General features: G+C 37.7%; 1 protein-coding gene across 1 annotated transcript; it reads right to left on the bottom strand.

The window, feature by feature from the left end:
* Window positions 1–6,696: 6,696 nt before the first annotated feature.
* On the bottom strand, window positions 6,697–15,860 carry LOC149257376 (adenosylhomocysteinase-like). Its single transcript, XM_089370712.1, has 5 exons — window positions 15,146–15,860; window positions 13,917–14,156; window positions 8,571–8,794; window positions 7,999–8,256; window positions 6,697–6,906 (listed from the first exon to the last, which is right to left on the bottom strand). Exons 1-5 carry the CDS (start codon window positions 15,858–15,860, stop codon window positions 6,697–6,699), a joined length of 1,647 nt encoding a protein of 548 aa, XP_089226838.1.
* Window positions 15,861–27,391: the final 11,531 nt, after the last annotated feature.

Raw genomic sequence — 27,391 nt, 5'->3', positions numbered from 1 at the left:
TTAAGCATGATGAAGGTGCATTTGATCTAGCAACCTTATGCATTCCAAAACCTCTTCTACCTACCCTTTATTTACCCTAGCATTTTCTCTTCATTCATTGGGTGCATTTGAGTTTGTTGACCCTTCATTTATTTTTCTTTTGATAAACAAACTATCTAATTTTAACCTTATAACTTCCAATGGCTCATATTAAACTGATGAGCTAATTATTATTCTCTACCTAACTACTGATCTGCCAAGATTACACAGTTTGGATAGATCTTTATTCTCTATCTATCAACCTGAAATTTAAATCATGAATGGATCAAGATTAAACTTTTTGACCATCATGGATTGTGGCATTTTTTACAAGCTGCACACAATCTTATTTTGACAAGTAAAGTAAAAAGTAGTGGCATTTGAATTTGCATCACTTTCATAATCTATTTTTTATCTCTTTTTGGTGGGGTTCATATTTTTATTTTCTTTTTGATCCTTCTCTTTTAATCCTTTGATTTTTCTTTTAGGACTTACCCTCTTTACATTTTTTAATTTTAATATGGGAAAACATTTTGTAGAAAGCAAAAGTGTGTACAATATTACAAGACTAATCATAGCCAATTCAAAATTATGAATCCTAGTATTATAGGACCCTAACAGTGGCTCCACATGGGGATGGAATTTCCTGGTGAAATTTCAAGAACTTTAAGATTAGTAGCCTCTGAAACTTTGACTATGGTTTCCTTGTAACTGCTTCCCTCTGATCTGCTTTATTCATACATATGATGGTACACTTTTTCAAAGCTTAGGGCCTTCTCTTCGCGCTTCAACCTCAAAAGACAATCATCCAATCCAATATAAACTTTGCAATGTTATGTACAATGAGCAAAGTAAACAACTGAACTAATGTTAATATGGAGATAAGTAATGCTTCAGCATTCTACCATTGATTGGTCCACCTGGTAGATCTGTTCCATCTAACTGATTCAAGAAAAATGCATTGTTACCTCCGTAACCATAAATGATATAAGGTCCCTGCCATAGGAAATCAAATTTACCATGTTTACCCTTTTCTTCTCTCCTGGAATCCCATTTGAGTACTTTTTCACCTATGTAAAAATCACCAGCTTTGGTTTTCTTGTCAAAAATATTTTTGATTTTATCTTGGATCACTTGGGATTTGACATAGACTTCTTCCCTGGTTTGCTCCAAATGTATTGTCCGATTTATTCTCCTCTGGATATCATTGGATTCTACCTGCAGTTCTTGAATCATCTTCATCACTAGTACTACTAAAGAGGATGGAAAAACAACATCCATTCCATATACTAGCTAATAAGGAGATGTACCAATGGACTTTTGGTAGTTAGTCTACAAGGCATTGACCAACTTTTGGTTCCAGGTCTTCTTATTGTCTTCTAACAATTTCTTGATGATATTAACAAGGCTTTTGTTTGAGGATTTTGCAATTCCATTACCTTCAAGGTAATAGGCTGTGGAATGGCCAAGGGTAATGTGGTATCGGTTACAAAAGTCTACCATTTTCTTGGATTTGAAGGCAACTGCATTATCAGTAATGAGATTTTGTGGGCATCCAAATCTTGAAAGGATATTGTTTTCAAGGAATGAGATGATGACAGAATCAGTGGCTTGTCTAGAAGGGATGGCTTCTATCCACTTAGTAAATTAGTCAGTGTTTGTCAAAATCCATTTATGTTGGGCTGAGGAGGATGGGTGAATTTCACCAATGAAGTCTAGACCCCATTGCTAAAATGGGATTTCTGTGGAGATGGGTTTGAGGGGTAAAGGTAATAGCTTTTTCTTGCCTTCAAAGATTTGGCATTTGTGATAGGAGGTCACATATTTCTTGACATCTGCAAAAAGGGTGGGCCAATAAAAACCTACCCTTAAAATCTTATCAGCAGTTTTTTTCTAGTATAGGTGTCCTCCACAATATCCTACATGAAATCCTTGCATAACTTTCTCAGCTTCATCTTTTAATAAACAATTCAACAAAATGCCACCATTATCTTTCCAAAATAAAAAATTGTCTATGATACAATATTTCATTGATTTCATTTTCAAGAATCTACTTTTAGTTATAGATAAACCAGGAGGAGCTTGTAAATTTAGTAAAACAAATATGATATCTGTATACCAAGGTGAATCTAGAAAAGCTTCATTGATCTATGGAGTTGCCATCTCTTCTTAATCATCTATAGAACCAATGAAATTTATATCCAAGGCCTGACAGTTCGATTCAGCCATGAGTTTAGCTAAACCTTGGCCTTTGATTAGTTTTGTGGGCTTTATTTCAATGGGATTCTACAACAATTTACAGTGCCACATACACCTCAGCAAAATGGAGTTGCTGAGAGGAAAAAGAGAACACTATTTGAATGTGCACGTAGTATGCTTCATGGTAAAAATATTTCTAATTTTGGGCTGAAGCTATTAATACTACTGTTTATTTGAAAAATATGAGTCCAACCAAAAGTTTAGAGCTTAAAACACATTTTGAAGCATTTTATGGGTACAAACCAAAAGTGAGTCATTTAATAGTTTTTGGTTGCAAGGCATTTGCTCATATTCCAAAAGATAAAAGAAGAAAACTTGATGCAAAGTCAATTAAGTGCATATTTATTGGTTATTGTGATGATCAGAAACCATACTAGTTGTTTTATCCCAGTACTAATAGACTGCTTGCAAGTAGGGATGTGGTGTTTCATGAGAATGCAAATGAAGGTGATAAAATGAATAATATTGGTGTATGGCATGATACTAATGATTATATCAAATTAGATACAAGTGTTGAACAAGAACAGGAACAAGCACAGGAACAGGTACAAGTTCAAGACACAGGAACAGGAGCATCAAGTAGTCATGACACTCCAAGAAGAGGAGAGGAGACTCCGCAAAGCAAAAAGAAAGATGAAAGAAATAAAACTCCAAGAAGGTCATCACATCAAAGTCAGGTACCTGTAAGGTATAAAGATTATGAATTAATGTCTCTTGTAATTAATGTTGTAGAACCTTCAAGCTATGAGGAAGCTAAAGAATATGAAGAATGGAGAGATGAAATGAATGAAGAATATAACTCTATAATGAAGAATGACACATGGGAATTAAAAGAATTGCCTAAAAACAAAGTTCCCATAGGATGCAAATGGCTTTATAAATCAAAGTTTAATGTTGATGGAAGTATCGATAAGCATAAAGCTAGATTGGTTGCAAAAGGATATTCACAAAAGGAGGGAATTGATTATGAAGATACTTTTTCACCTGTAGCTAAGTTGAACACAATTAGAATCATGATTGCATTAGCTACAAAATATAATCAGAAAATGAATCAGTCAGATGTCAAATTTGCATTTTTGAATGGTGAGTTAAAAGAAGAAGTTTATTTGGTTCAGCCTGAAGGGTTTGTAAAACAGGGACATGAAAGAAAGCTTTATATGGTTTGAAACAAGCACCAAGATCTTCGTATGTGAAAATTGATTCTTTCTTTTATGAGAAAGGTTATATGAGAAGCAAAAATGATCCTAACTTGTACATTAAGGAAGATGAAGGTGGGAAGGTTGCTTTAATATTTATATATGTTGATGATCTTATCATAATAGGAAATTCATGCAAGTTGATTGAAGAAACTAAAATTCAGTTGTCACATGTATTTGAGATGAAGGATCTTGGTGAATTTCATTATTGTTTAGGTCTTGAAGTTTGGAGGAAATCTGGTAAGACACTAATCACACAAAGAAAATATACAAGGGAAATTCTTGAAAGGTTCAATATGATTGAATGCAAGGCAACATCTACTCCTTTAGAACAGAATGTCAAATTGTGCAGTGATGATGGAACCAAAGAGGTGAATGAAACCTTGTATCGTCAACTGGTGGGAAGTCTGAACTATCTCACCACTACCAGTCCAGATATAGCATATTCTGTCAGCATACTTAGTCAGTTCATGATTAAGCCTTGTGAAAGCCACTGGAAAGCAACAAAGTAAGTCCTTCAATATCTTAAAGGAACACTTAATTTTGGTATTATGTATATTGATGAATTTGATGTTGAGTTGGCAGGTTATTCTGATTCTGACTGGGCTGGAAATCTAGATGATAGGAAATCTACTACTGGATACGTGTTCAATATAGGTTCAGGACCAATATCATGGAGCAGTAAGAAACAACCAACTGTTTCCTTGTCATCCACTGAAGCTGAGTATAAATCATTATAGGGTGCTACCTATGAAGCAATATGGCTTAGAAGGATACTTGAAGATGTTGGAGAAGCACAGCAAGCACCTACAATAATCAAATGTGACATTCAAAGCACTATCAAATTGGAAAACAACCTATATATCATGCAAGGACAAAACACATTGACACACAACATCATTTTGTAAGAGAAAAATTGCAATCAAAAGAAATTGACTTATCATTTCGTAATACAAATGAAAATGTGGCTGGCATATTCACCAAGCTTCTTGGAAAGGCTAAATTTGAAATGTGTAGAAGTAAGTTGTGCGTTGTAAAAAATCCAAATTATGTTGTAAGCCTAGTTGAGACTTAGACTAGTAGGAAAGTTAACATGTAGATCGTGATTAAGGGGAGGTGTCAGGTATTAATCACGAATGGCGTCGCTCACCATTCAACAATTTTTTTAGAGAAAATAGCGACATCCATTAAAAGAACAATATAAGCTGTTACATTTTCAAGAAATCCACAGAACCGTTATGTCGAACAAAAAAATATCACTGCAAGAAGCAAAGAATCAACTGAAGCAAATAAAAATAGAGCAATCGAGAGAAAATCATGAGGAATATTAATCTAGAGAACATCATGCAAAGGGAAAATCCCCTGAGCTTATTATAGCACTCTACTCCAGGCACTCAAAATGTATCAACCCAGACAATGCAAAAACTCCACGATTAGAGAACCAACCAGATGGGATATACATGACATGGAAGAAAGCGAGAAATTAGAAACAATACTTCATGGAAACTATCTGATCCATCCTCGAACCTCATGAGCTTAACCTTAACATAAAATAGATAGAGCCGTTGTAGGATTCTCGAAAGTGCAAAAGAGAATAATTGTGATACGGACAGAGAGCTGACAGTGGATTGTTACCCACAAAAGAAACATAAGAGAAAGCAAAACTACTACTCCAACTTGCAGAAACTCCCACGAGGGTAAGAGGCGATTGAGCACAAAGCTAGGGCCAGACAACATGACCCTCTGGGGCAAAGACCCAGTTATAGATAAAGCGCTTGGACAAGCCCGCTCATAATTCACAACTATCCCTTGTGTCTCTTTTCTCCCAATCATTTTTTTATGATTCCCCTTGTCTTTATTCTCTCTTCAAGGTAGGTTATTGTAGGCATTTATGATATAACGTCAAGCTTTCAAAAGTCTTAAAAAAACTTTCATGCGGGATTACCGAGACAAATTCTTATAGCATAATGGATACGGGATTACCCAGAAATTCTTCTATCATAATGGATACCCTTTGGAAAACCTCACTCAGAAATGATTTGTTGTATTAAAAATCTCTCGGCTTTCGACCTTCCACTGTCATTCTAACAAATTATTGATTTGGCACAGTTAACCCGTTCAGATGCACTTCAATTATCATTCAGTATTTAAAATCCAAAACGTCTGCAAGATAACAACCTTATGCCAGAATATCTACAGAAAACCCTAAACCTAGATGTATTTTAGGCTCATATCTAACTATTAGATTCCCTGGATTTGGTGAGTTTTTGCCTAATAAAATTCCACCTTTTTCAAAATTTTGCTCCAAATCAAAATTCTGCTCTTGTCAGATTAATTTCATGTGTGTGATATATTAATGTTGAACATTTTGAATAAGTTAAATTACATAAAAAAAATTAAATTAAAAACATAATATAATTTAAACAACTAGTTTTTAACGGCTAACCCTCGGCAATGATGCATCTTTACTATTTATTCCTGAAGATTGTACGCTTGTCTTGAGGATGAATCACATTGGTTGGTCTAAAGGTCTACCAAATCCTAATGATTTGATTATTCCGAAAGACATTTATCTACAATATGGACCACAAAAGTCTCAGATCTAACATAATTTAAATATTTTAACTAGGTCAAAGTTAATAATAATAAAATAAAAACTTCTATAAAAATAAAAATAAAAACGAAAACTATCTATAGTATTTAGAACCCATGGTATTGAGCTTAGTATTCATGTAGAGTTTAGCCTATTTAAACGTGAAATTAAACCAACCTAGATCAATTTTAACTTCTCTTCTACCAAGTGTGGAGAGCTATCAAATTTCTACATCCATCAATCTGATCCCTCTTAACAATTGGTAAATCTAAAATTAAAATAAATTTAGCCTAATTAATTAAAATACAAAGTAAACATTAAATTTATTTTTATTAAATATTAAATTTTACAAACATCTTCCCATTACTAATCTCTATTATATGGAAACGTAAAGCTTGGCACAAAAAATTCATAGGTGTGCCCCATATTCGATCAAAAAGCCAAAGGTGCACCCACATACTCTTAGTTCCATTCTCAAATTCCAATAATCCAAAAGAAGAAAGCTCACATGCATTTTATATCATAAGACCATAAAAATCATTCCGTACCGAGGCGGTACGGCTATAGTAAAGCAGCGCACACATCCAAACAAGAGCTATCTTTTTAATAAAATTGGAGCCACTGAGCGGTTCAGTATTGGTAGTGGGCAGGCTCGTAAGGTCCCTCAATGGGCACGTTGATGTACGCTGCCTGCTCGGGAGAGAGCTTCGTTCGCTTAGCTCCCAACTTCGGCAAATTCAGAGCAGCCACCTTTTCATCTAGGGGCTTAGGTAGCACATAGACCTTCTCCTCGTACTTCCCTGACTTCTTCTCGTTCCAGAGCACCAGTTGAGCAATAACCTGCAGTTAAAAAGCAGCGGTTATCAACCATGAATGGACGCATCTAAACCTATGCAAAAACATAAACGAGTAGTTAGAATGCCTAAGCAATCTAATATAATATTGCATGTCATTGCAAATATTTACCTGCTTTGTGAAGGAGCAAGACCTGACAAAAATTGGGTGGTCAGTAGCACAACCCAGATTCATTAGAGCGATGATGCCGCTGTTGGTGTCAGAGAACACCCACTCATCCGTCTGAGGCTTCAGTTCAAATTCAAAACCTTGCATGTAAAAGTTGTTGCAAACAATTACACATTTGGCTCCGATCAGACCATCTGGGATAGAGAGTCTACATCGATTTAAGTCATCCCGCTTCAAGAAACGAGAACAAAAACGCAATCAAATTCAAGACAACCCACAAATAAAATAGTATAAAAACTCTACCAGAACAACACTTTCCAGCCCTAGACCTAATTACTTAAATTTTCCTTTGGTTGCAATGTACAACTATAAATTTAGCATTGATGCTAAACTATAAATTTAACATTGATGTTAAACTATAGAGTTAACAGTATTAGAACCAGAACTACATAAAACAAGAAAAATTGGTGCAGGGCAGGGCTCCAATGCCCAAAACCTCGCAAAACCTCTCTTGTCGTTGGTTCTTATTTATTTAATAAAATGTCTACCACATTGAGGTGTTCATCCAATTTTGTACTCTCTCAACAACATCATCATAGTCTTACATGGGATAACATTGGAGCCACTGAGCGGTTCAGTATCGGTAGTGGGCAGGCTCGTCAGGTCCCTCAGCCCATTGATGTACGCTGCCTGCTCAGGAGCGAGCTTCGTCAGCTTAGCTCCCAACTTCAGCAAATTCAGAGCAGCCACCTTTTCGTCTAGGTGCTTAGGTAGCACATAGACCTTCTCCTCGTGCTTCCTGACTTCTCGTTCCAGAGCTCCAGTTGAGCAATAACCTGTAGTTAAAAAGCAGCGATTATCAACCATGAATGGACGCATCTACCAATGCAACATATGCAAAAACATAGACGAGTAGTTAGAATGCCTAAGCAATCTAATATAATAAAGCATGTCATTGCAAATATTTACCTGCTTTGTGAAGGAGCAAGACATGACAAAACTTGGGTGGTCAGTAGCGCAACCCCGGTTCATCAGACGTGCCTCTGCGAGAGCGATGATGCCGTTGTTGGTGTTAGGGAACACCCACTCATCTGTCTGAGTCTTCAATTCAAATTCAAAACCTTGCATGTAAAAGTTGTTGTCAAAATGACCAATGTTGCAAACAATGGCACATTTGGCTCCGATCAGACCATCTAGGATAGAGAGTCTACATCCATTGTCATCCCGCTGCAAGAAAAGAGAACAAAGACGCAATCAAATTCAAGACAACCCACAAATAAAATAGTATAAAAACTCTACCGGAACAACACTTTCCAGCCCTAGACCTAATTTCACAGCGCTTCAAAGCACACAAAACAAACTTCCAAACAGGCCCAAACAACTTAGCGCCCTTATGATCTCGATGAATCCCAAGGCATAAAAAACAGTGCAATCTATAGAGTCTAAATAACTTCAATGCATCCTGCCCAGCAATACACACGATGCAACCAAGAACATAAATGAATGTTGAATTTGTAATTTCAACGTAGCCGTAACATTGCCAGAAACCGTTCAGCAAACCCGCCGGAAACATTTCGCACCAGCTTTCCGGCGAAGGAATAATCCGGCAATCGACTCCGATACGATGTGGTGGCGCCGCGTGTCACTCGCCTGACATCAGCCAACGTAATTTTTCGGAGGCTAAAGTTCTGCAGCAAAGTGCCTCCCGATATCTTTGTCCGCCGTTCGATCTGCTCCACCATTTTCGTCCGTTGGTTGATTAAACCTGCATACGACCAACATTAAAAGCTTGGCATGGAGTAAAATTTAAGTTTCATTGACCATACTTTTTATTTATGAATTGTCATATGCGTAGGTAGATTTTTTATGTTTTTTTTACGGCACTTAATGTTTCCTTTACGCTGGAGGTATGGGCAAGTCAACTATATTTTTTAAAAAAAAATCCTTTTGTATATGTTTTCGTGCGTGCGTTCATTTTTGAAGAGAGCGAGCCAAATGAAAAGAGCTCGTGGGTTGTAATGTCTTTTGTGGGGCATTGTAAAACGAAGGTGCAGCAAAAGAAAACCATGTATTAATGCACAGCAGTGCATAAAGAAAATGGTGGAGCGCATGCCTTTTTCAGGAGTATGTAAAAGAAGAGTTTTACACCAGTAAGTAAAAAGGATTTTTACAGCAGTCTATGTAAAATGTTTTCATAGCAGTAAATGTAAATGAGAATTTTACTCAGCACAGTGAATTCTCAGGGTGAAAACAGAGTTATGCTTGAATGTTGTTTTTGGTAAATCCCTCTCAATAAAAGAGGATGAATATGTATCAGTGATTTTTGTTTTCAAGAATAGAAATGTTTTTATGGTGGTGTAATACTCTGTTCCTCAGTAAATTTTTTAAGCTTCCCTGTGCACAAAAGATCCTGGAGTAAAGGAAACAGAGCATTGCCTCTGTGTGTTTTATTTGTTTGTTTTTGGGATTTTCCCATTAAAAATCCCCAACAGTGGTATCAGAGCAGGCTTAGGCTCTTTGAAGGTGACAAAGAAGCTGAAGGGAGGAGTCTTTGTTGCAACAGTAGATCTTCTCCAGCAAAGTAAAGTCTCAGGCAAAGAATTCAGGTATTTCAAAAGTTTTTTTATGTGTTGCTGAAGAAGCAGTCAGTTGTTTTAAAATACACAGTCAAGAAATTGAAGCATAGTTGAGGCTACAAGAATGGCTGGCACAAGTACCAGTAATAGCATGGGTATGCAGCTCCCATTATTTGATGGTAAAAACTATGACTATTGGGCAATAACAATGAAAGCCTTGTTTGCTTCCCAAGACTTATGGAAATAGTTGAGGAAGGTTTTGAACAACCAGCAGATGAAAATGAGTTTAATGCATTAACTCAAGGAGAGAAGGATCTATTAAAGAGCTGCAAGAAGAAGGATTCAAAAGCCCTTTTCTTCTTGTATCAAGCAGTGCATGGAAGCGTGTTTCCAAGGTTAACAGCAGTTAAGACATCCAATGAAGCATGGAAAACCCTCAAGACAACCTATCAAGGCAGGGAGAGAGTGAAGACAGCAAAACTACAATTGCTGAGGAAGGATTTTGAGAATCTGTGCATGAAGGAGTCAGACAACATTGACTCATTCTTCACACATGTAATTAGTTTGGTCACACAGATAAGGACTCATGGAGAAACCCTTGAAGGTAGGAGGATTGTGGAGAAAATATTGAGGGTCTTACCCTCAAAGTTTGATGCAATTGTCACCACCATTGAAGAGACAAAGGATCTCTCAAAATTTTCAGTTGATGAGCTTCATGCATCACTGATAACACATGAGCAGAGGTTGAGTAGAAATGAAAACTCATCTCTAGAGCAAGCCTTTAAGACCTAGATGTCTTTTGGAAGTGGAAGAGGTCAAGGCAGAGGAAACAAGAGAGGAAAAGGCAGAAGCCAAAACAGAGGTGGAAGGAACAGCCCAGCAAATGCACAAGGAAGAGGCAGCAATCCAAATCAGAACCAAGGCCAAGGCAGCAGCCAACAAGGAGGAAAACATCATGCTCAAGGACAAAGGTATGAAAAATCCAATGTCCAATGCTATTATTGTAAAAAATATGGGCATTATGCCAGTGAATGTAGGAAGAAGCAACATGATATGAGCAATAGACAAAATGCAAATGTTACTAGTGAAAACATCAGCCAAAACAATGTGTTGTTAGCTTGTAACATGGCTGAAACAAACAGTGAAGACATATGGTTTTTAGACTCAGGTTGCAGCAACCATATGACAGGAAACATAGCCTTCTTTTCTGCTCTAGATCAGAATGTGAAATCAGAAGTTACACTTGGAACTGATAACAAAATCTCTGTTATGGGAAAAAGGGAGGTAAAAATATTTACAAAGCAAGGAGAAAGGAAAACCATAGCAGATGTCTACTATGTCCCTGGAATGAGATGTAACCTCTTGAGTATTGGACAGCTTGTCCATAAGGGGTACAATGTTTTCTTTAAAAATGATGTATGCACCATCATGGATATAGCACCCAACAAACGATGCATTGCTGAAGTAAAAATGACAAGGAACAGGATGTTCCCTCTCAGGATCAGGGCAGATTTGAAAGACAAAAATGTAATTGCAGCAGTTACCCAAGAGGTCTTCCAAAGCGTGCCAAAGGATGAAAATTGGTTGTGACACTTGAGATTTGGACATCTCAATTTTGGAGGTCTAAACTTGTTGAGTAGGAAAGGAATGGTAAGAGGACTACCATTGATAGAGAAACCGGACAGCCTATGTGAAGGTTGCATTTTGGGGAAACAACATAGAGAAAGTTTTCCATCAGGTAAAAGCATAAGGGCAAAGGCACCCTTAGAGATCATCCACTCAGATTTATGTGGACCGATGCAAGCTCCATCATTAGCAGGCAGCCAATATTTCCTAACATTCATTGATGACTTTACAAGAAAAACTTGGGTATACTTCCTTAAAAACAAGAGTGAAGTGTTTGAGAAATTCCGAAATTTCAAAGCACTTGTGGAGAACCAAAGCGGGCTGCATATAAAAGTTTTGAGAACTGATAGAGGAGGTGAGTATATCTCCAAGGAATTCCTACGATTTTGTAGAGAAAATGGAATTCATAAACAGTTTACAGCAAGGTACACTCCGCAGCAAAATGGAGTTGCTGAAAGGAAAAACAGGACCATCATGGATATGGCGAGGAGCATGTTGAAGGCAAAGCATTTGCCAAATGATTATTGGGCTGAAGCTGTAAATTGTGCAGTGTATATTTTGAACAGGTGTCCTACAAAAGCAGTATTGAACAAAGTGCCAGAAGAAGCATGGAGTGGGAGAAAGCAAGGAGTCACCCACATGAGAGTTTTTGGATGTGTGGCCTATGCACACATACCAGATCAGCTAAGGAGGAAGTTGGACAGCAAAGGGGAGAAATGTCTTTTCATTGGATACAGTGAGGAATCCAAAGCCTACAGGTTGTATATCCCATCTACCAAGAAGTTTTTTGTCAGCAGAGATGTTCAATTCATTGAAGAGGAAGCTTGGGATGGAAGCATAGAGAAAACAGTGAATGTTAAAAACTGTTTGTCTCATGATGAAGATGAAGAGGAAGTGGCTGAAATGCATCCCCAAACAGCAGCGCCAACACAAGGACAGGAAGGGACACCATTGAGGATAAATGAGAGTGCTTCTCCAAGCACACCACAAGGAGGAAATTTAAGTGCATCTTCAAGCACTTGCACACCAAGTTAAAGAGGTAAGAAATTTAGAAATCTAAGTGACATTTATGATGAAGGAATGAATTCCTTATTTGCCTTGTATTGTCATGTTGATGATCCTATTCATTTCGAGGATGCAATTAAAGATAGGAAATGGATAGAAGCTATGGATGAAGAGATGAATGCCATAGAGAGAAACAAAACATGGGACTTGGTTGAGCTACCAAAAGGTAAAGAAGTCATTGGAGTGAAATGGGTCTACAAGACCAAAAGCAATGCTGAAGGCAAGATAGAAAGGCACAAGGCAAGGCTGGTTGTCAAAGGGTACAAGCAGCAATATGGGAGAGATTATGAGGAGACTTTCGCCCCGGTTGCAAGAATGGAAACCGTGAGAGCAGTGTTGTCCATAGCAGCACAAAACAAATGGAAAGTCTACCAAATGGACGTGAAGTCAGCATTCCTAAACGGAGTGTTAAAAGAAGAGGTGTACATTGAACAGCCTCTCGGCTATGAGAAGAAAGGTGAAGAGCACAAAGTGTGCAAATTGAAGAAGGCTCTTTATGGGCTGAAGCAAGCGCCAAGAGCATGGTACAGCATGATAGATTCATATCTATTGGATAATGAATTCGACAAGTGTGAAGGAGAACCCACCGTCTACATCAAAGAAAAAGATGGTAAAATTTTGATTGTTGTCTTGTATGTTGATGATGTGATTTTCACAGGTAATGATGATCAGCTCATTGAGAATTTTAAATCAGTCATGAAAGAGGAATTTGAAATGACTGATATGGGTTTCTTGAGATACTTCTTAGGCATAGAAGTAGATCAAAATGAAAAAGGAATTTTTATCTCACAAGCAAAATATGTAAATCAAGTATTGAGCAGATTTAACATGCAAGAATGCAAGGCAGCGATCACTCCCACAGTAATGGGATTAAAACTCAGCAGAGAGGACAGCAGCAAGGATTTTGATCCTAGTTTGTACAAGAGTATTGTTGGCAGCCTTATGTATTTAACAGCAACTAGACCTGACATTATGTATGCTGTTAGTTTAATTTCCAGATTTATGGAGAGGCCAAAGGAGGCACATTGGCAGGCAGCAAAAAGAATTTTAAGGTATGTCAAAGGTACCAAAATGTTTGGAATTTTATATACTGTCTCAGAACATTCAGATTTGGTTGGATACACTGATAGTGATTGGGCTGGAAGTGTAGATGATCGGAAAAGCACTTCTGGTTATGTCTTTCACATGGGTTCAAGAGCCATTTCATGGGCTTCTAAGAAGCAGTCCATTGTAGCATTGTCTACAGCAGAGGCTGAATATGTGGCAGCTACAGCAGCAGCATGTCAAGCAGTGTGGATGAGAGGGATGTTGAGAAGCTTAGGCCAAGAGCAGGCAAAAGCGACAGTGATTTTTTGTGACAATAGCTCAGCTATTGCATTGTCAAAGAATTCAGTGTTTCATAAGAGAACGAAACACATTGATACAAGGTTTCACTACATCAGAGAATTGGTGAAAAATGGAGAAATTATCCTAGAACATTGCAGGACTCAAGAACAGGTTGCAGACATCTTGACAAAGCCACTGGATCAGAAAAGCTTTGAATTTTTGAGGAAGTGTTTGGGTATGACCGAATGCCCAGCAGTTGAAATTAAAGGGGAGTGTTGAATTTGTAATTTCAACGCAGCCGTAACATTGCCAGAAACCGTTCAGCAAACCCGCTGGAAACATTTCGCACCAGCTTTCCGGCGAAGGAATAATCCGACAATCGACTCCGATACGATGTGGTGGCGCCGCGTGTCACTCGCCTGACATCAGCGAACGTAATTTTTCGGAGGCTAAAGTTCTGCAGCAAAGTGCCTCCCGATATCTTTGTCCGCCGTTCGATCTGCTCCACCATTTTCGTCCGTTGGTTGATTAAACCTGCATACGGCCAACATTAAAAGCTTGGCGTGGAGTAAAATTTAAGTTTCATTGACCATACTTTTTATTTATGAATTGTCATATGCGTAGGTAGATTTTTTATGTTTTTTTTACGGCACTTAATGTTTCCTTTATGCTGGAGGTATGGGCAAGTCAACTATATTTTTTATAAAAAAATCCTTTTGTATATGTTTTCGTGCGTGCGTTCATTTTCGAAGAGAGCGAGCCAAATGAAAAGAGCTCGTGGGTTGTAATGTCTTTTGTGGGGCATTGTAAAACGAAGGTGCAGCAAAAGAAAACCATGTATTAATGCACAACAGTGCATAAAGAAAATGGTGGAGCGCATGCCTTTTTCAGGAGTATGTAAAAGAAGAGTTTTACACCAGTAAGTAAAAAGGATTTTTACAGCAGTCTATGTAAAATGTTTACTCAGCACAGTGAATTCTCAGGGTGAAAACAGAGTTATGCTTGAATGTTGTTTTTGGTAAATCCCTCTCAGTAAAAGAGGATGAATATGTATCAGTGATTTTTGTTTTAAAGAATAGAAATGTTTTTATGGTGATTTTTGTTTTAAAGAATAGAAATGTTTTTATGGTGTTGTAATACTCTGTTCCTCAGTAAATTTTTTAAGCTTCCCTGTGCACAAAAGATCCTGGAGTAAAGGAAACAGAGCATTGCCTCTGTGTGTTTTATTTGTTTGTTTTTGAGATTTTCCCATTAAAAATCCCCAATGTGTTTTATTTGTTTTATTTGTTTGTTTTTGGGATTTTCCTATTAAAAATCCCCAACCCCAACAATGAAAATCAGTGTTTAAAACGCAAGATCTCTTTTATAATGTCCCCTCATTCCAACCTTCAAAAATTACCCTTCACTAAGATGTCTGTAAACGCACACGGATCATATTTCCAACCTCATCACTTGAGATTAGTGATCTAAAAACTCCCATAAACAATTTCTGAAATAAAGCAAAGTCTTTTTAATCTACCCACATGCCTTGCTCTTGGTAACAGAGTCATTAACATTGATAGCACGGAACAGCAAAGTCCCACTGGCTTGCATCTGATAAAGCCTCTTACCACCAGTAGTTGTCTCCTCAGAAACACCAACCAATCTGTCCTTTATCCTGTGGTACCTCAAGGGATCCACCTTGATGCTCTCCTTGATCAGCCCCAAAATCATTTGAAACTTCAGATTCGTGGTAGACTCCGGATCTGGCAACTTCCCGGTCTTGGCAAACTCCTCCTCGGCCTTGACCCCCTCATGAATCAACAAAGTTGCATCACCACCGTCATCGACAATCAGATCAGGGCCACCGCCTGGACCCCAGTCAAGAGCCCTTTCAGTACACCACCAGTACTCCTGCAGCGTCTCCCCCTTCCAAGCGAACACCGCAGCGCTGTCTCTGGCAATAGGCGAGGCGGCGTGGTCCTGCGTGGAGAAAATGTTGCAGGAGCACCATCTCACCTCAGCACCCAGAGCCGTGAGGGTCTCAATGAGCACCGCGGTCTGGATGGTCATGTGGAGGGACCCAGTGATCCGGGCACCCTTAAAGCGCTGAGCGGGGCCGAACTCAGCTCTGCAGGGCATCAATCCAGGCATCTCAACTTCCGCCAATTCAATCTCCAACCTCCCAAAATCCGCCTGGGACAGATCCTTCACCTTGTATTTCCGTCCCCACACAGTTTTCTCGGCCAGGAGCGCCATTGTCGTATCCTCCCCTCCGGATTAAAAGATCCTAAATAAAATAGTTATTATGATTACTATTACAATTAATATGATGGCTTCCCTAGGGTTTTCGTAGTCTAGACCCAAAATCAATGAACCACTTCCAAATCCACTAACATCTGGACTAAAAACCCCTTTGATCTTGATCAGCTCTAATACCAAGAAGCTCTGAAAACAAGAAGCAAAAATGCAGAACTGACAGAACCAGGTAGTACGGCAAACCTATCTTAGGATGATTTGTTCCAACGCAGAATGCGAGAATCGTCAGAGGGCTAATCACTGTCTATATAGTTTTAGTTTTCATTCACGTCACGGACGGTGAGGATCTTCTATTGTCTGAACGGTATATGTGGATCCTCGAAGCCAAATAGGTTGCTTTCTCTGTAAGGATTATCTCTGATGTCTGGATCACGATGCCAAATACGTTAGGGTTTAGGATTTCAGACTGAGTCAGACATACGATTAGGAGTATTATTTTATTGTAACCTAATCACTGTACACGTTTTTCTTTTTATTTTTATGTTAGTTTAAGCTGAAGTCTGAGTAATTGAAGTGGACGAATGGTAGGTAGGGGAGGAGAGTTTCCATCCTGCTTCTAAAGCGGGATGGTTGCGGCAAAATAATCAAATATGAGTAATTGATTATTTAAAAAAATAGACAAATACGAGTAATTGATCATTTAAAAAAATAGTCAAATATGAGTAATTGATCATTTAAAAAAAATAATTTAGGAAGTAAAGTACCGGTCAGGTTTTTAAATAATTTAAGAAGTAAAGTAAAGTGTGGATTTATCTAGAAACTAATTCAGATTTATTTTAATTTTGGATTTATCAAGTGTTAACAGGGATTAAATGTAGTTTTTTTTACAATTTGATCTTTAGGTTTATGTTTAGGAGACATAAAATTAAGATGGATAACTAGTTTAGATTCATGTTAATTTTGGATTTATCAAGGTTGAGAGAGATTAAATGTTTTTTTTATAAATATTTGTTTTTCATAAATTTGATCTCTCAACCTTTGGGAGATACAAAGTTAAGATGGATCTAGGCTGATTTAATTATTAATTATAATTATAATTGTAGTTATCCATTCTATGTTTTTTATTTTTATTTATTTATTTTTAAGTAATTGTTAAGAATCAAAATGTTAAACAATAAATTATAATTATGATTATAATTATAATTATAAATTTTATGTTTTTTATTTTTATTTTTATTAATTTGATCGAGTCAAAATGTTAAACAATGCATTAAATTACAACATCTCTATCATACTAAACTCAAAAGAACCTCTAACATATCAATAGCTTTTACTCAAAATTAATAACATCTATTTTGTAACTAAAATATTTGTACTTATCCACTATATAAAAATTTGTAAAAAATAATGAATAACTATTATACTATTAGTTTAATTGTACAAAAAAATTGCTTAAATTTTTCTTGGGTTGCAATGTATAACTATAAATTTAACATTGATGCTAAACTATAGATTTAGCATTGTTAGCACCAGAACTACATAAACCAAAGCAAATTGGGGCAGGGCAGGGCTCCAATGCCCGAAACCTCTCTCGTCGTTGGTTCTTATTTATTTAATAAAATGTATACCACATTTAAGTGTTCATTCACTTTTGTACTCTCTCAACAACATCATCATATTCTTACATTGGAGATTTTATTGTGATTATTAACATTGTGGAGATTGTATTAGGATTATTAACCTTGTAAAAAAATTTGACATTTTATATTTCAGGGAATTAGTTTTTTATTTATTATATTTTATTTTTTATAATTATCTAGATTTGTTTATAAATTTTATTTTAATTTATAATTAAAAATATATATATTTTTAAATATTTTTATGAATTATATTTTCAAATTTTATTAATTTTTATTTCACTATTTACACATTCATATATAATTTTGATACTTATTACTGTTTTTTTTTATTACTTTGTGATTCATTTCGTAAATATTAGGAATATAAGAATATACCTCTCCAATACACAGCATTACACAGAATGCACAATTGCAAACAGCTAAAAGTGTGGAACTAAAATAGATTTGTGTCTTGCTAAATTGGTAATATCTTGATTTTGGCCAACCGTTGAAAGTCGCAAGCCTTTTTCCTTCCATCAAGTGATTGCAGTCACATTCATTCCATTGCTATTCAATCTGTTCAACCAAAACGAAAAGAATCTGAAGAATAATCGGGTGCTCTAATCCAAAGGAGCTCTAACGTTAAATCCGTGAGGAATTTAAAAAAAAGTGATAATAACGAAAAATTGAAGGAGAGGCAGATGAGGTTAAAGAAGCATCACTAAAAAACATGAGAAGGCGAATGACGCCACGAACTTTGAAATTAAGGTTTATAATATTATTTAAAATAATGATTTATTTAAAATAATTTAAATGGAGTCAGTTTAGGGAAGGAAGAATTTGATTGTAAAAAAATAAAATAAAATTGTTGAGATAGTGTTTGAATTATATTTTTGATACTGGAATCAGATTCAGCACCATAAAAAAAAGGTTTGAAGTATTTGAAATTTTGAAATTTAACAATTATAACTTAAATTTAAAAAAATTCTTACCAAATTTTCTTAAAATATGACAAGAATTTCTATAACTTCAAAAACAAAAGACAAAAAAATTTATAGAATTATAAAATTTTAGATCAATGAAAAATATACTCAAAAAGTTAAACTTATCAGCTCATTAATTTACCACAAAATTAAATGAAAGTATTAAAATCTTTTTTACGTCATCAGCCTACACGACCATTCCTAAAATTTCGTTCACATTCCTTTTGGAACATCCCATTGTGTGGGAAATCCAAAATTTCCGCCCACTTATCAGACACCGACAATATTTCTTGGAATTAAGACGCGCATAGGAATTGCTTGAAAAGTTATGGAAATTTTAAGTATATTTAGAGAAAATTTGGTAACTATTTTTGTAAATCTAAATTAAAGTTGTTAAACTTCAAAATTTTAGGTGTGTTAGACGTTTTTGATGGTGCTGAACCATTTCCACCATCAAAAACAGGATTCAAGCACTCTCTACAAGATTTTTTGAAATTTTTTTACCCACATTCTAACTATTTTTATCATCGGGCAATTCCTCCGCCTCGTTAATCAAGGTGACCTTGGATTTTGCTTGTAGTCATGAGAACGAGGAAAGATATATATAAATATTATTATACAAGTGGTCTCTTCTGGGCGTTATGCTGAATCATGAATTTCTGGCACTTTGGGCTATTGTAAATATCAATAAATATTCCTAGTTCCTTTGTTTAAAAAAAATATATTATTATACAATACCTTCAATACTCACTACTACTTTTCTCTTCTTGGTTTCTCTTTCTCACAGGTTTCCAGTTGTAACAGATTTATTTAGTTGCTCCATCCAACGACAAAATCAAATCTTGCCCAGAACAATGACGCGCTGGGTGAAACCAGAGGTTTTCAGGTCCTTCTGCGCAATATTTTTTAACATTATCCAAGTTTTTTCTAAATTTTCTGTTCCCAGTTCTGTTATTTCTTCAGTTTTCGAAGTTGTTGCCCTTAAAAAATTAATTGACTTTACCAAGTTTTGCAACGCTGATAACAATTTAATAATTAATTGACTACACCGTGTTTTGCAAAGCTGATAACAAATTTATAATAAATACTTTTTTCTTTTAGGTAAGAGCAGTTTTGAGAACAGATTCACCCTTGCGTGTGATGCAGGTATATCCTCTTTTGGGTTATATTTCCAGCCAGTGCTCGAACAATTACGCACAAGATCGATGGCTACGATTAAATGCGGAAACCTATAAAATTTCAAAACCACCTGCGAGGCTCCGCAAACCACTAATGGTTTGGTGTGGGTCCGCCTTGCGTTTGTCAATTTTAAACATAGGGTCCCATTTTGAGGCAAAAATATAGACAAAAACAAGAAAATTGATATTATTTTGTTATTTAAAATTTAAAAACAATTAAATTTATAAATATTTATTGATTTCATAATTATATGATAACCATTCTAACCTATATAAACATTTAATATTAATGTTATACTTAATTTTTATAATACATATAAATAACTCTAGTTTGAGATAAATAACAATTTCTAGGAAGTTGAGTTGAGTGTAGTGATGATGTGCTTATGAGTGTGGCTTTGAGTTGTGAGAACCACACGTGATGGAAGGTGGACAGGAATACACCTTGGTGCTTGCCTTGAACATTTCAGATTTTTTGCAAACTAAGTGAAATAGGTAAGGCTTGTGATGTGTAAATATTTATATAAAATTGAAACAAAAAGGTAGAAAGTTTTAGACTTAAATAACGACTTTAGTAATCATAATATTTTTTTATACTTTATAATGAAATTTTAAAGGATATAATGGTCGTCTACGCCAAGATGATTGAAAGGAAATAATAAACGAGAATTTTTCAAAACGATTTTATTTTATATCTTGTAAGTTAAATTTTTTAGCATTTCCAAGTTGTATATGGTTAATTGGAATGAAATTTTTTTAGTTGTTTTTTTTTTTTTCTAAGTAAAGTCTATCTATTATATAAAAAAGGGTAAAAATATTTACAGAGAGGTATGGACCTCTGAGGGGGCTACAGCCAGCCCTCTATCACAAAATCTGCTGCATACAGCACTGAAATATCTGATTACAATCCATAAGGCAGTTTTCAAAATACAATAACCCCAAAATAGAACATCCTGCTTTTCCCGCCATACAACAGTTCTGAGACTATTACAAAAGATTAGAAAAAAACTCCTATAAGCTGGAAGATAGTAGTGAGCCATAGTGAAAAAACTGGAGAAAAACCACTGTGCGCAAGTTCAAAACAAAACCTTCATTCTGAGACTTCTTGTTGAGATTGAACGCTTAAGCCTGAGGTGGCATGTCTTCATCCGCATCCATGTCGCGGCCGGTGGAACTGACCCATTCGACCCCCATGTTCTCCTCTTTATCCTGTTCTGCGCGCTCCGGCAGAGACATCATGTGTAGCATATTGCCTGAGGAGGACGCTGGAGCGCAAGGAATGATATCATCATTAGCAGAGATTGAATGCAGGGGCGAATCCTCGCGCTGCTCTTCAGTCCGAAGCGGGTCTGGGGCATTGAGAATGTCACCGGCTTCATTTTCATGAGAATTACTGGGGCTGTGAGAGAGTGGACTGTCCCTGATGTATTCCTCTGAGCTTGAGGAATCCTCTTCTTCCTCGGAAAAAATAACAGTGAGCAGGGCAGAAATGGTGGGCTTGTGCAATTTGCTTTTGAATTTGAACCGACAGGAGTGAAGGGAACTGTGCAGAGAAGGACCAGAATGTTCAGAAGAAGGGGATGACGGAGATTTGGAGGCGAGCGGGACTATACAGGGAGGAATGGGCTCTCCTCTGCCCCTGTTACCCCCACGACCACCATAATTGCTACCTCTTCGGGGAATTCCGCGCTGTCGGGGAGCCATTGCAAGGGGGCGAACCAGATTATGGGTGCGAAAGCACAACAAACACCAAATATACCAGTATCTGGAGGATTGGACGCTTCGGAAAGACTTTACACAATTAAGACTCTGAACTTCTAGCTCTATCCTTAAACCTTCAAATCTTGGTCCAAATTGAAGATAATCGACCGACCCACAAGCAGAGACGTGAGCTATGCCATAAAGAAACCAAAAAACCAGATAGTAAACATACCAGATGCAAAGCGTATTCGTCGTGAACCAGGTGATGAAATTGGCCAAGAGTCTGCGCCTATGGAACCAGGGAGGTTTCCAAACGCGCCACTCTGCCTCAGGAGCACGCGTAACAATTCTCTCAGGAGCGTAATTGCCAGAGCACTGCCAAAGGAATGTCGAATTCCTGAGAACTGCCTTGCTGAACCTATTGCCCATCTTGATAAACAAACCCCGCCTGCCGTGAGCCAAGTGAGGAATTAAGGGACTTAAATGCTCTGCCATGCATTTAATCATCGCAGACTCCAGGTCGCCAGCTGCCCTCCTCGCTCGCTTGGGCATTTACACTAATCTTGCCACCCGCATCCGTGGTTTTTAGTTGTTATACGTAGAAATTCATTACAAATAAACTCAGGCGGCCGACGACAACTGTTGGTGTGCGGGGAACTTTACTCACCCTTACAATTCACATTTACTGGTGGCCAGGCCATCTCCAGATACTTTGGAGCTGGTTTCTAAGCAAAGACATTCAATCTCATCACTAGATGCTTGAATTACACTATGCTCTTTATTTACAATTAAAATGCAGAAAATGGTAGGCATTACTCGGCTTCATGGCATTAACATTGCCTCCTTCTGCATTCCCGCAAGGCAGGCAGAGGCAAACACCCAGATTTATGAGATTCAACACATACTCGCTTTACAATACGGCGTCCGAGCTTAGGACGATTTGTTTCAACGCAGAATTTGAGAATGTCAGTGGGCTGATCACTGTCTATATAATTTTCATTCACCCGACGTATACGGCCACGGCGGGCAGGATCTTGCCAAGCCTGAACGGTTGCCAAATAGGTTGCCTTCATTGTAGCGTTATCTCTGGATTCTCAATGCCAAATATGTTACGGATGCCGTAGTCTAACCAGACTGGTTTTTGCTTTAAAAATAATGGAAATTTAGGTTATTTTGATAAAATTTGGCTAGATATTTTCTAAATGTAAGTTTTTTTCAGGCAGAAAAAAGCAAAATTTCATTTATATCAGAAATATAAATATTACACAAAGAACAACTCCTCTAGACCAGAAACACATAAAAAACTTTACCCCAGGCACGCGCCAGGAGTAAAAACAAAAAGGATCCACATATAAAGTCCAAAACCGCCCATCGAAGCAGCATAGGCCAGAATAAACAGCATCATGACAATCTCCATATCAAAACTAGGAAAATTTTGGATAGAATCAGCCAAAACAAGCCAAAGAAGCAGTTTCGTTGACAAATCTCCAAGCCACACTAGGAAAGACTATGGCGGGCAACGCAGCCCACAACGAGCACCAAAATCCAAAAAAGAAATCCAAATCTGTCAAAAAACAACGACCATCGCCAGGGAAATGGAGGCATCACCTGCGATCACTAGAAAAGCATATTAGCAAGACAAAAAACCTTCATTTTACTTGAAACAAAAACCAGGGAAAGAAAGAGAGGCTAGAATCGAGAACAAGATTAGAAATCAGGTGGAAGAAAGTCCTGAATGGGGATAACGTTTCCCTCAAAGGAGATTTGCAAGAACTGTAAACCTGTGGGCACCTTGAGACCCATTTTGGATAAGCCATCTGCAACTTGATTAAGATCCCTCTTGATATGACAAATGGATGCCCCTTCTGATCTGATCCAGAGGAAATTAATTCTCTCCAACCATCCCGAAAGCTGCGGATTTCTAATAAAGACCTTACCACTGAGACTATCAATCAAGACCTTTGAGTCACCGAAGATGGAAACATTCTGTAGATTGAGAAAGAGGCAAAAATGCAGGAGACCAGCAAGGGCCATTGCTTCCGCCTTACTGTTTGAGCCATTGCCCCCGTTCCAGAACAGCTGAAAGCTACATAAATCATCTACCACAATATGAACCCCGCAACCACACTGGCCCTCCTGCTCAGCCCCATCGAAGAAAGCTCTCGGAATGACAGATTGGGTCTGCTGAATCCCACACTCTTTTTGGAGAGGCATCTTAGGAGGACTTTGCGGGATTGATTCAAAAATAGAGGAGATGGAGGAATAAATATCCATGAGATGGGAGGGTTTACCATTGAAGATAACCTTGTTACGCCACTTCCATATGCACCATACCGTTATAATGAATATTGATCTCCAGGTATTCTTTTGAAGACAACACCATAAGAATGCTTCGACCGTCGAAGGAAGAGATGGGAGCTGGACACCATGGGCTTGTTCCAGAATTCGCCATAAAAGACGAGTCTTCTTGCAAGCAAAAAAAAGGTGGAAATTGGACTCTTCTTCTGCCCAACAGATGTAACAAACCCCCGGCCCTTGCCAACCATACTTCCGCAAGGTATCCCAAGTAAGATTCCTGCTGTGAAAAGCAAGCCAAGAAAACAGAACCATCTTTAAGGGACATCCTGTTTTCCATAGAATGGATGGGAAGGGTGGATTGAGCAGCGAAGGAGCTTTGCTTATCAGGTCTTTATAAACTTCCTTAACTTGGACCTGATATAATACCTTAGAATTTCTCCAGGTGAGACTATCATGTTCCCTTGACCGAAAGATTCCACAATTCCTGAGGCGCATTTTAAGGTTGTCCCACAGAGAGGCAATGTCTGCTGGCATCTGCATAACAGCGGCATCCTTCCATTGGGGAATGGGACCGTTCCAATCTGCAATGAGGCTTTCCCAGAAAAAAATGCCAACTCTGTGGAAAAAATTAAGCAAAGGCAATTGAATCTCAGATGCATCAGGGCCGCCTATAAAACAGTCTTTTCCAATGAGAATAGATTTGCCTGATTGAAAATGCCAGGTGAGATTTTCCAGAAAAAGCATTCCAATTTTCCGTAAGCTTTGCCATATTGGCGATCCTCTTAGAGAGCCCAATTGTTTTCTTCCAAGCCAATATGCTAAGCTCTTGCTTCTTAGGTATTTGCCTCGAATAATACAGCTCCACGGCCCATCCTCAAACACTCCCCTCCATAGAGTCCTGCATAGTAATGCCTTGTTGAAAGATTTCAAATCTAAAAGGCCCCATCCTCCGAGAGCCTTTGGTTTGGATAAATTGGCTAAGGACGAAAGGTGATATTTTTTCCCCACTGCACGGTCTCCCCAAATAAAACTCGCCGTGAGTTTATTCATTTCCCAGATAATGCTAGCAGGGATGGAAAATAAATGTGCACAGTAAACCATCATCTGATTTAACACCGACTGGGCAAGGATCACTCTGCCTTCGAGAGAAAGATATCTGTACTACCAACTGGAAATTCTCTTATGGAATTTGTCTAAGATCCAACCCCAGTCCTCCTTTCTGTATCTATCGGCTTTAAGCAGAAAGCCCAAGTATTTCAAGCCTCGTCCGATAGGGAGTGCCTTGATTCCAAACAAACCAGACAGCCAGTCGATCATCTCCTGGCACGAGCTGTTTTGAAAAAAAGCAGACTTTTCAGAATTTATTTTGAGGCCTGTTGCTTTTTGAAAATTTTCCACAATGATGAAGAAGCAAGCCCAAGTATTCTTGCACAGCATTCCAAATAAAATGATGTCGTCAACAAACAGGTTGTGAGATATCGAGATTCCTCTGCAGATTTTAAGCGGGGAAGCTCTGGAGTCTTCAACAGCTTTATTTATGTGGAGGCTAAGAGTATTCATTGCCAAAATGAATAACAGAGGCGATAAGGGGCATCCTTGCCGGAGCCCTCTGGAAGCAGAGAAAAAAGGGGATGGGATGCCATTTATGATCACCGAGAAGTTCACCATCTCGACACACGCCATTATCCAATTTGTCATACCAGTATTAAGGCCAATTTTTACCAGTAAGCATCTGAGGAATCCCCACTCTAGGCAATCGTATGCCTTTTGGAGATCAATCTTAAGGATGGCTGCATTCCTTTTCCTTTTCTGAATAGTAAATAGTCCTTCCTGGGTGCTTGCCACTGCATCCTGTATGTTCCTACCATTTAGAAAAGCATGCTGTTCAGATGAGATATGCGAAGATAAATAAACTTTTATCCTTTCAGCAATTATTTTTGCAATAATTTTATAAGATATGTTGCATAAAGATATCGGCCGATAATCCATGAAAGATTCAGTGTCATCTTTTTTTGGGATGAGGGCAATGTTGGTGGATGCAACTTTAGAGTTTATACTACCCACCATTCTTGAATCTTCTACCATTTTTAGCAAGTCATCTTTGAACAGGTCGAAGAAGTGGATGTAGAACTCTATTGTCCAGCCATCCGGCCCTAGACACTTATCAGCCTTAAATGATTTCATAGTCTCAAGAAGCTCTTCCTCAGAGATTTTTTGGAAGACTTTTACATTTGCTTCTTCATCAAACATCTTTGGGAATATTTCAATACCCCACAAGATATCTTTAAAGTTACTTGTTTCAGACCTTTTGTATTGCTTCCCAAAGTAATTTACTGCCTCTTTAGTAATGTCATTCTGAGAATATAAGAGCTGCCCATTGCCATTTCTTATCTTCCAAATGGTATTTTTTTCTCTCCTTGCATTTGCGAACTTATGAAAGAACTTTGTATTTCTATCACCTTGTTTAATCCATATCGCTCTGCTTTTAAGTCGCCAGTAGGATTCCTCTTGTTCCATAATTTTGATTTTCCTTTTTTGCAGCTCTTTAATGAGGCATCTTGACTCCAATGACAGATTCTGAGTAGAAAAAGCCTTCGAAGCCTCATCTAAAGCCTCTTGGATACTTTTTAGTTCTTTTCTATTTGATTGCCTTTTCTCATACTGCCAATTTTTTACAATTCTCCTCAGATGGTCCATTTTGTCCTTAAAGGTCATCAGTAGCGTGGAAGGACTTTTGTTTTTTGTGAGTTCAGACCATGATTTTTTAATAAGATCATTAAATCCCTGGTCCTCCAGAAGAGAGCTATTGAACTTGAAAGAGTATCCCTTTCTAAAGTTCCTTTCCTTCCAGCCTAACTTAATTGGTCTGTGATCTGAAATGATAATGTTTTCTATTGAAGAGAACGACATGCCCATACAGTCAATTACACTAGCATGAATAAGGAATCTGTCCAATCTCTTTGCCACATATGCTTCATCACTCCTGCCATTTTCCCAGGTCGGCCTCATTTGAGACGGAATGACATCCACTAAATTTCTTTTTAGAAATTCATTTTTCAGTCTTTCTGCTATAGTATCCTTTTTCCTATTGCTTCCCCATATCTCGTCCATGTTTAAAGTAAGATTTAAATCACCTGCAATCAATAAATTTTCCAAATCAAAAATTTCAGATTCCAAGATTTTGTCCCAGAAAATCATTCTGTCCCTGTAGGGTGCATACATATTGAGAATGTTGATGGGAAATTTATGTCCCCTTATTTTTGCTGAAATTAAAATTCCAGCCAAGCAGCTATAGGTTTTCGCTTTGATCCATGAGGGGTCCCAGAGCATTGCCAATCCTCCCGAGAGGCCTTTTGCTTCAGTGGCAGAAATATACCATGATGGATACATCTTTCTAAAATAAAAAATGGTATCATAGGCAGCATGCATTGTCTCCTGAATTAGGATAATTTTTGGATTTTCAGAATGAAAAAAAAATTTCAGGGCAAGAAATTTGGGATCTGCCCCCAATCCTCTAATATTCATGGAGATTGCAAAATTCATTTTGAGAAGGGCCCAGCCTTGCATGCTCTAAGAGGCCTGTCTTCAGTCAAGTCTACGATTGGGACATCAACCAGAGAGAGATTACGGATTCCCCTACCCTCCCCTCTCCCCCTAAAGTGTCTGCTTCCCCCTTTTGATTTCTTTCTCACCATTATATTTTTGGCTGATTTCGGACTGATATTAGGGGATGAATGGTTGATGGGTTTATG

Source organism: Pinus tabuliformis, chromosome 6 (genome assembly GCF_031772625.1).
Source record: "Pinus tabuliformis cultivar Carrire ecotype Pingquan chromosome 6, CPIR1, whole genome shotgun sequence".
Taxonomy (NCBI): domain Eukaryota; kingdom Viridiplantae; phylum Streptophyta; class Pinopsida; order Pinales; family Pinaceae; genus Pinus; species Pinus tabuliformis.
Note: the sequence above shows the minus strand (reverse complement) of the source record. Positions and strands in the feature narration are given on the sequence as shown.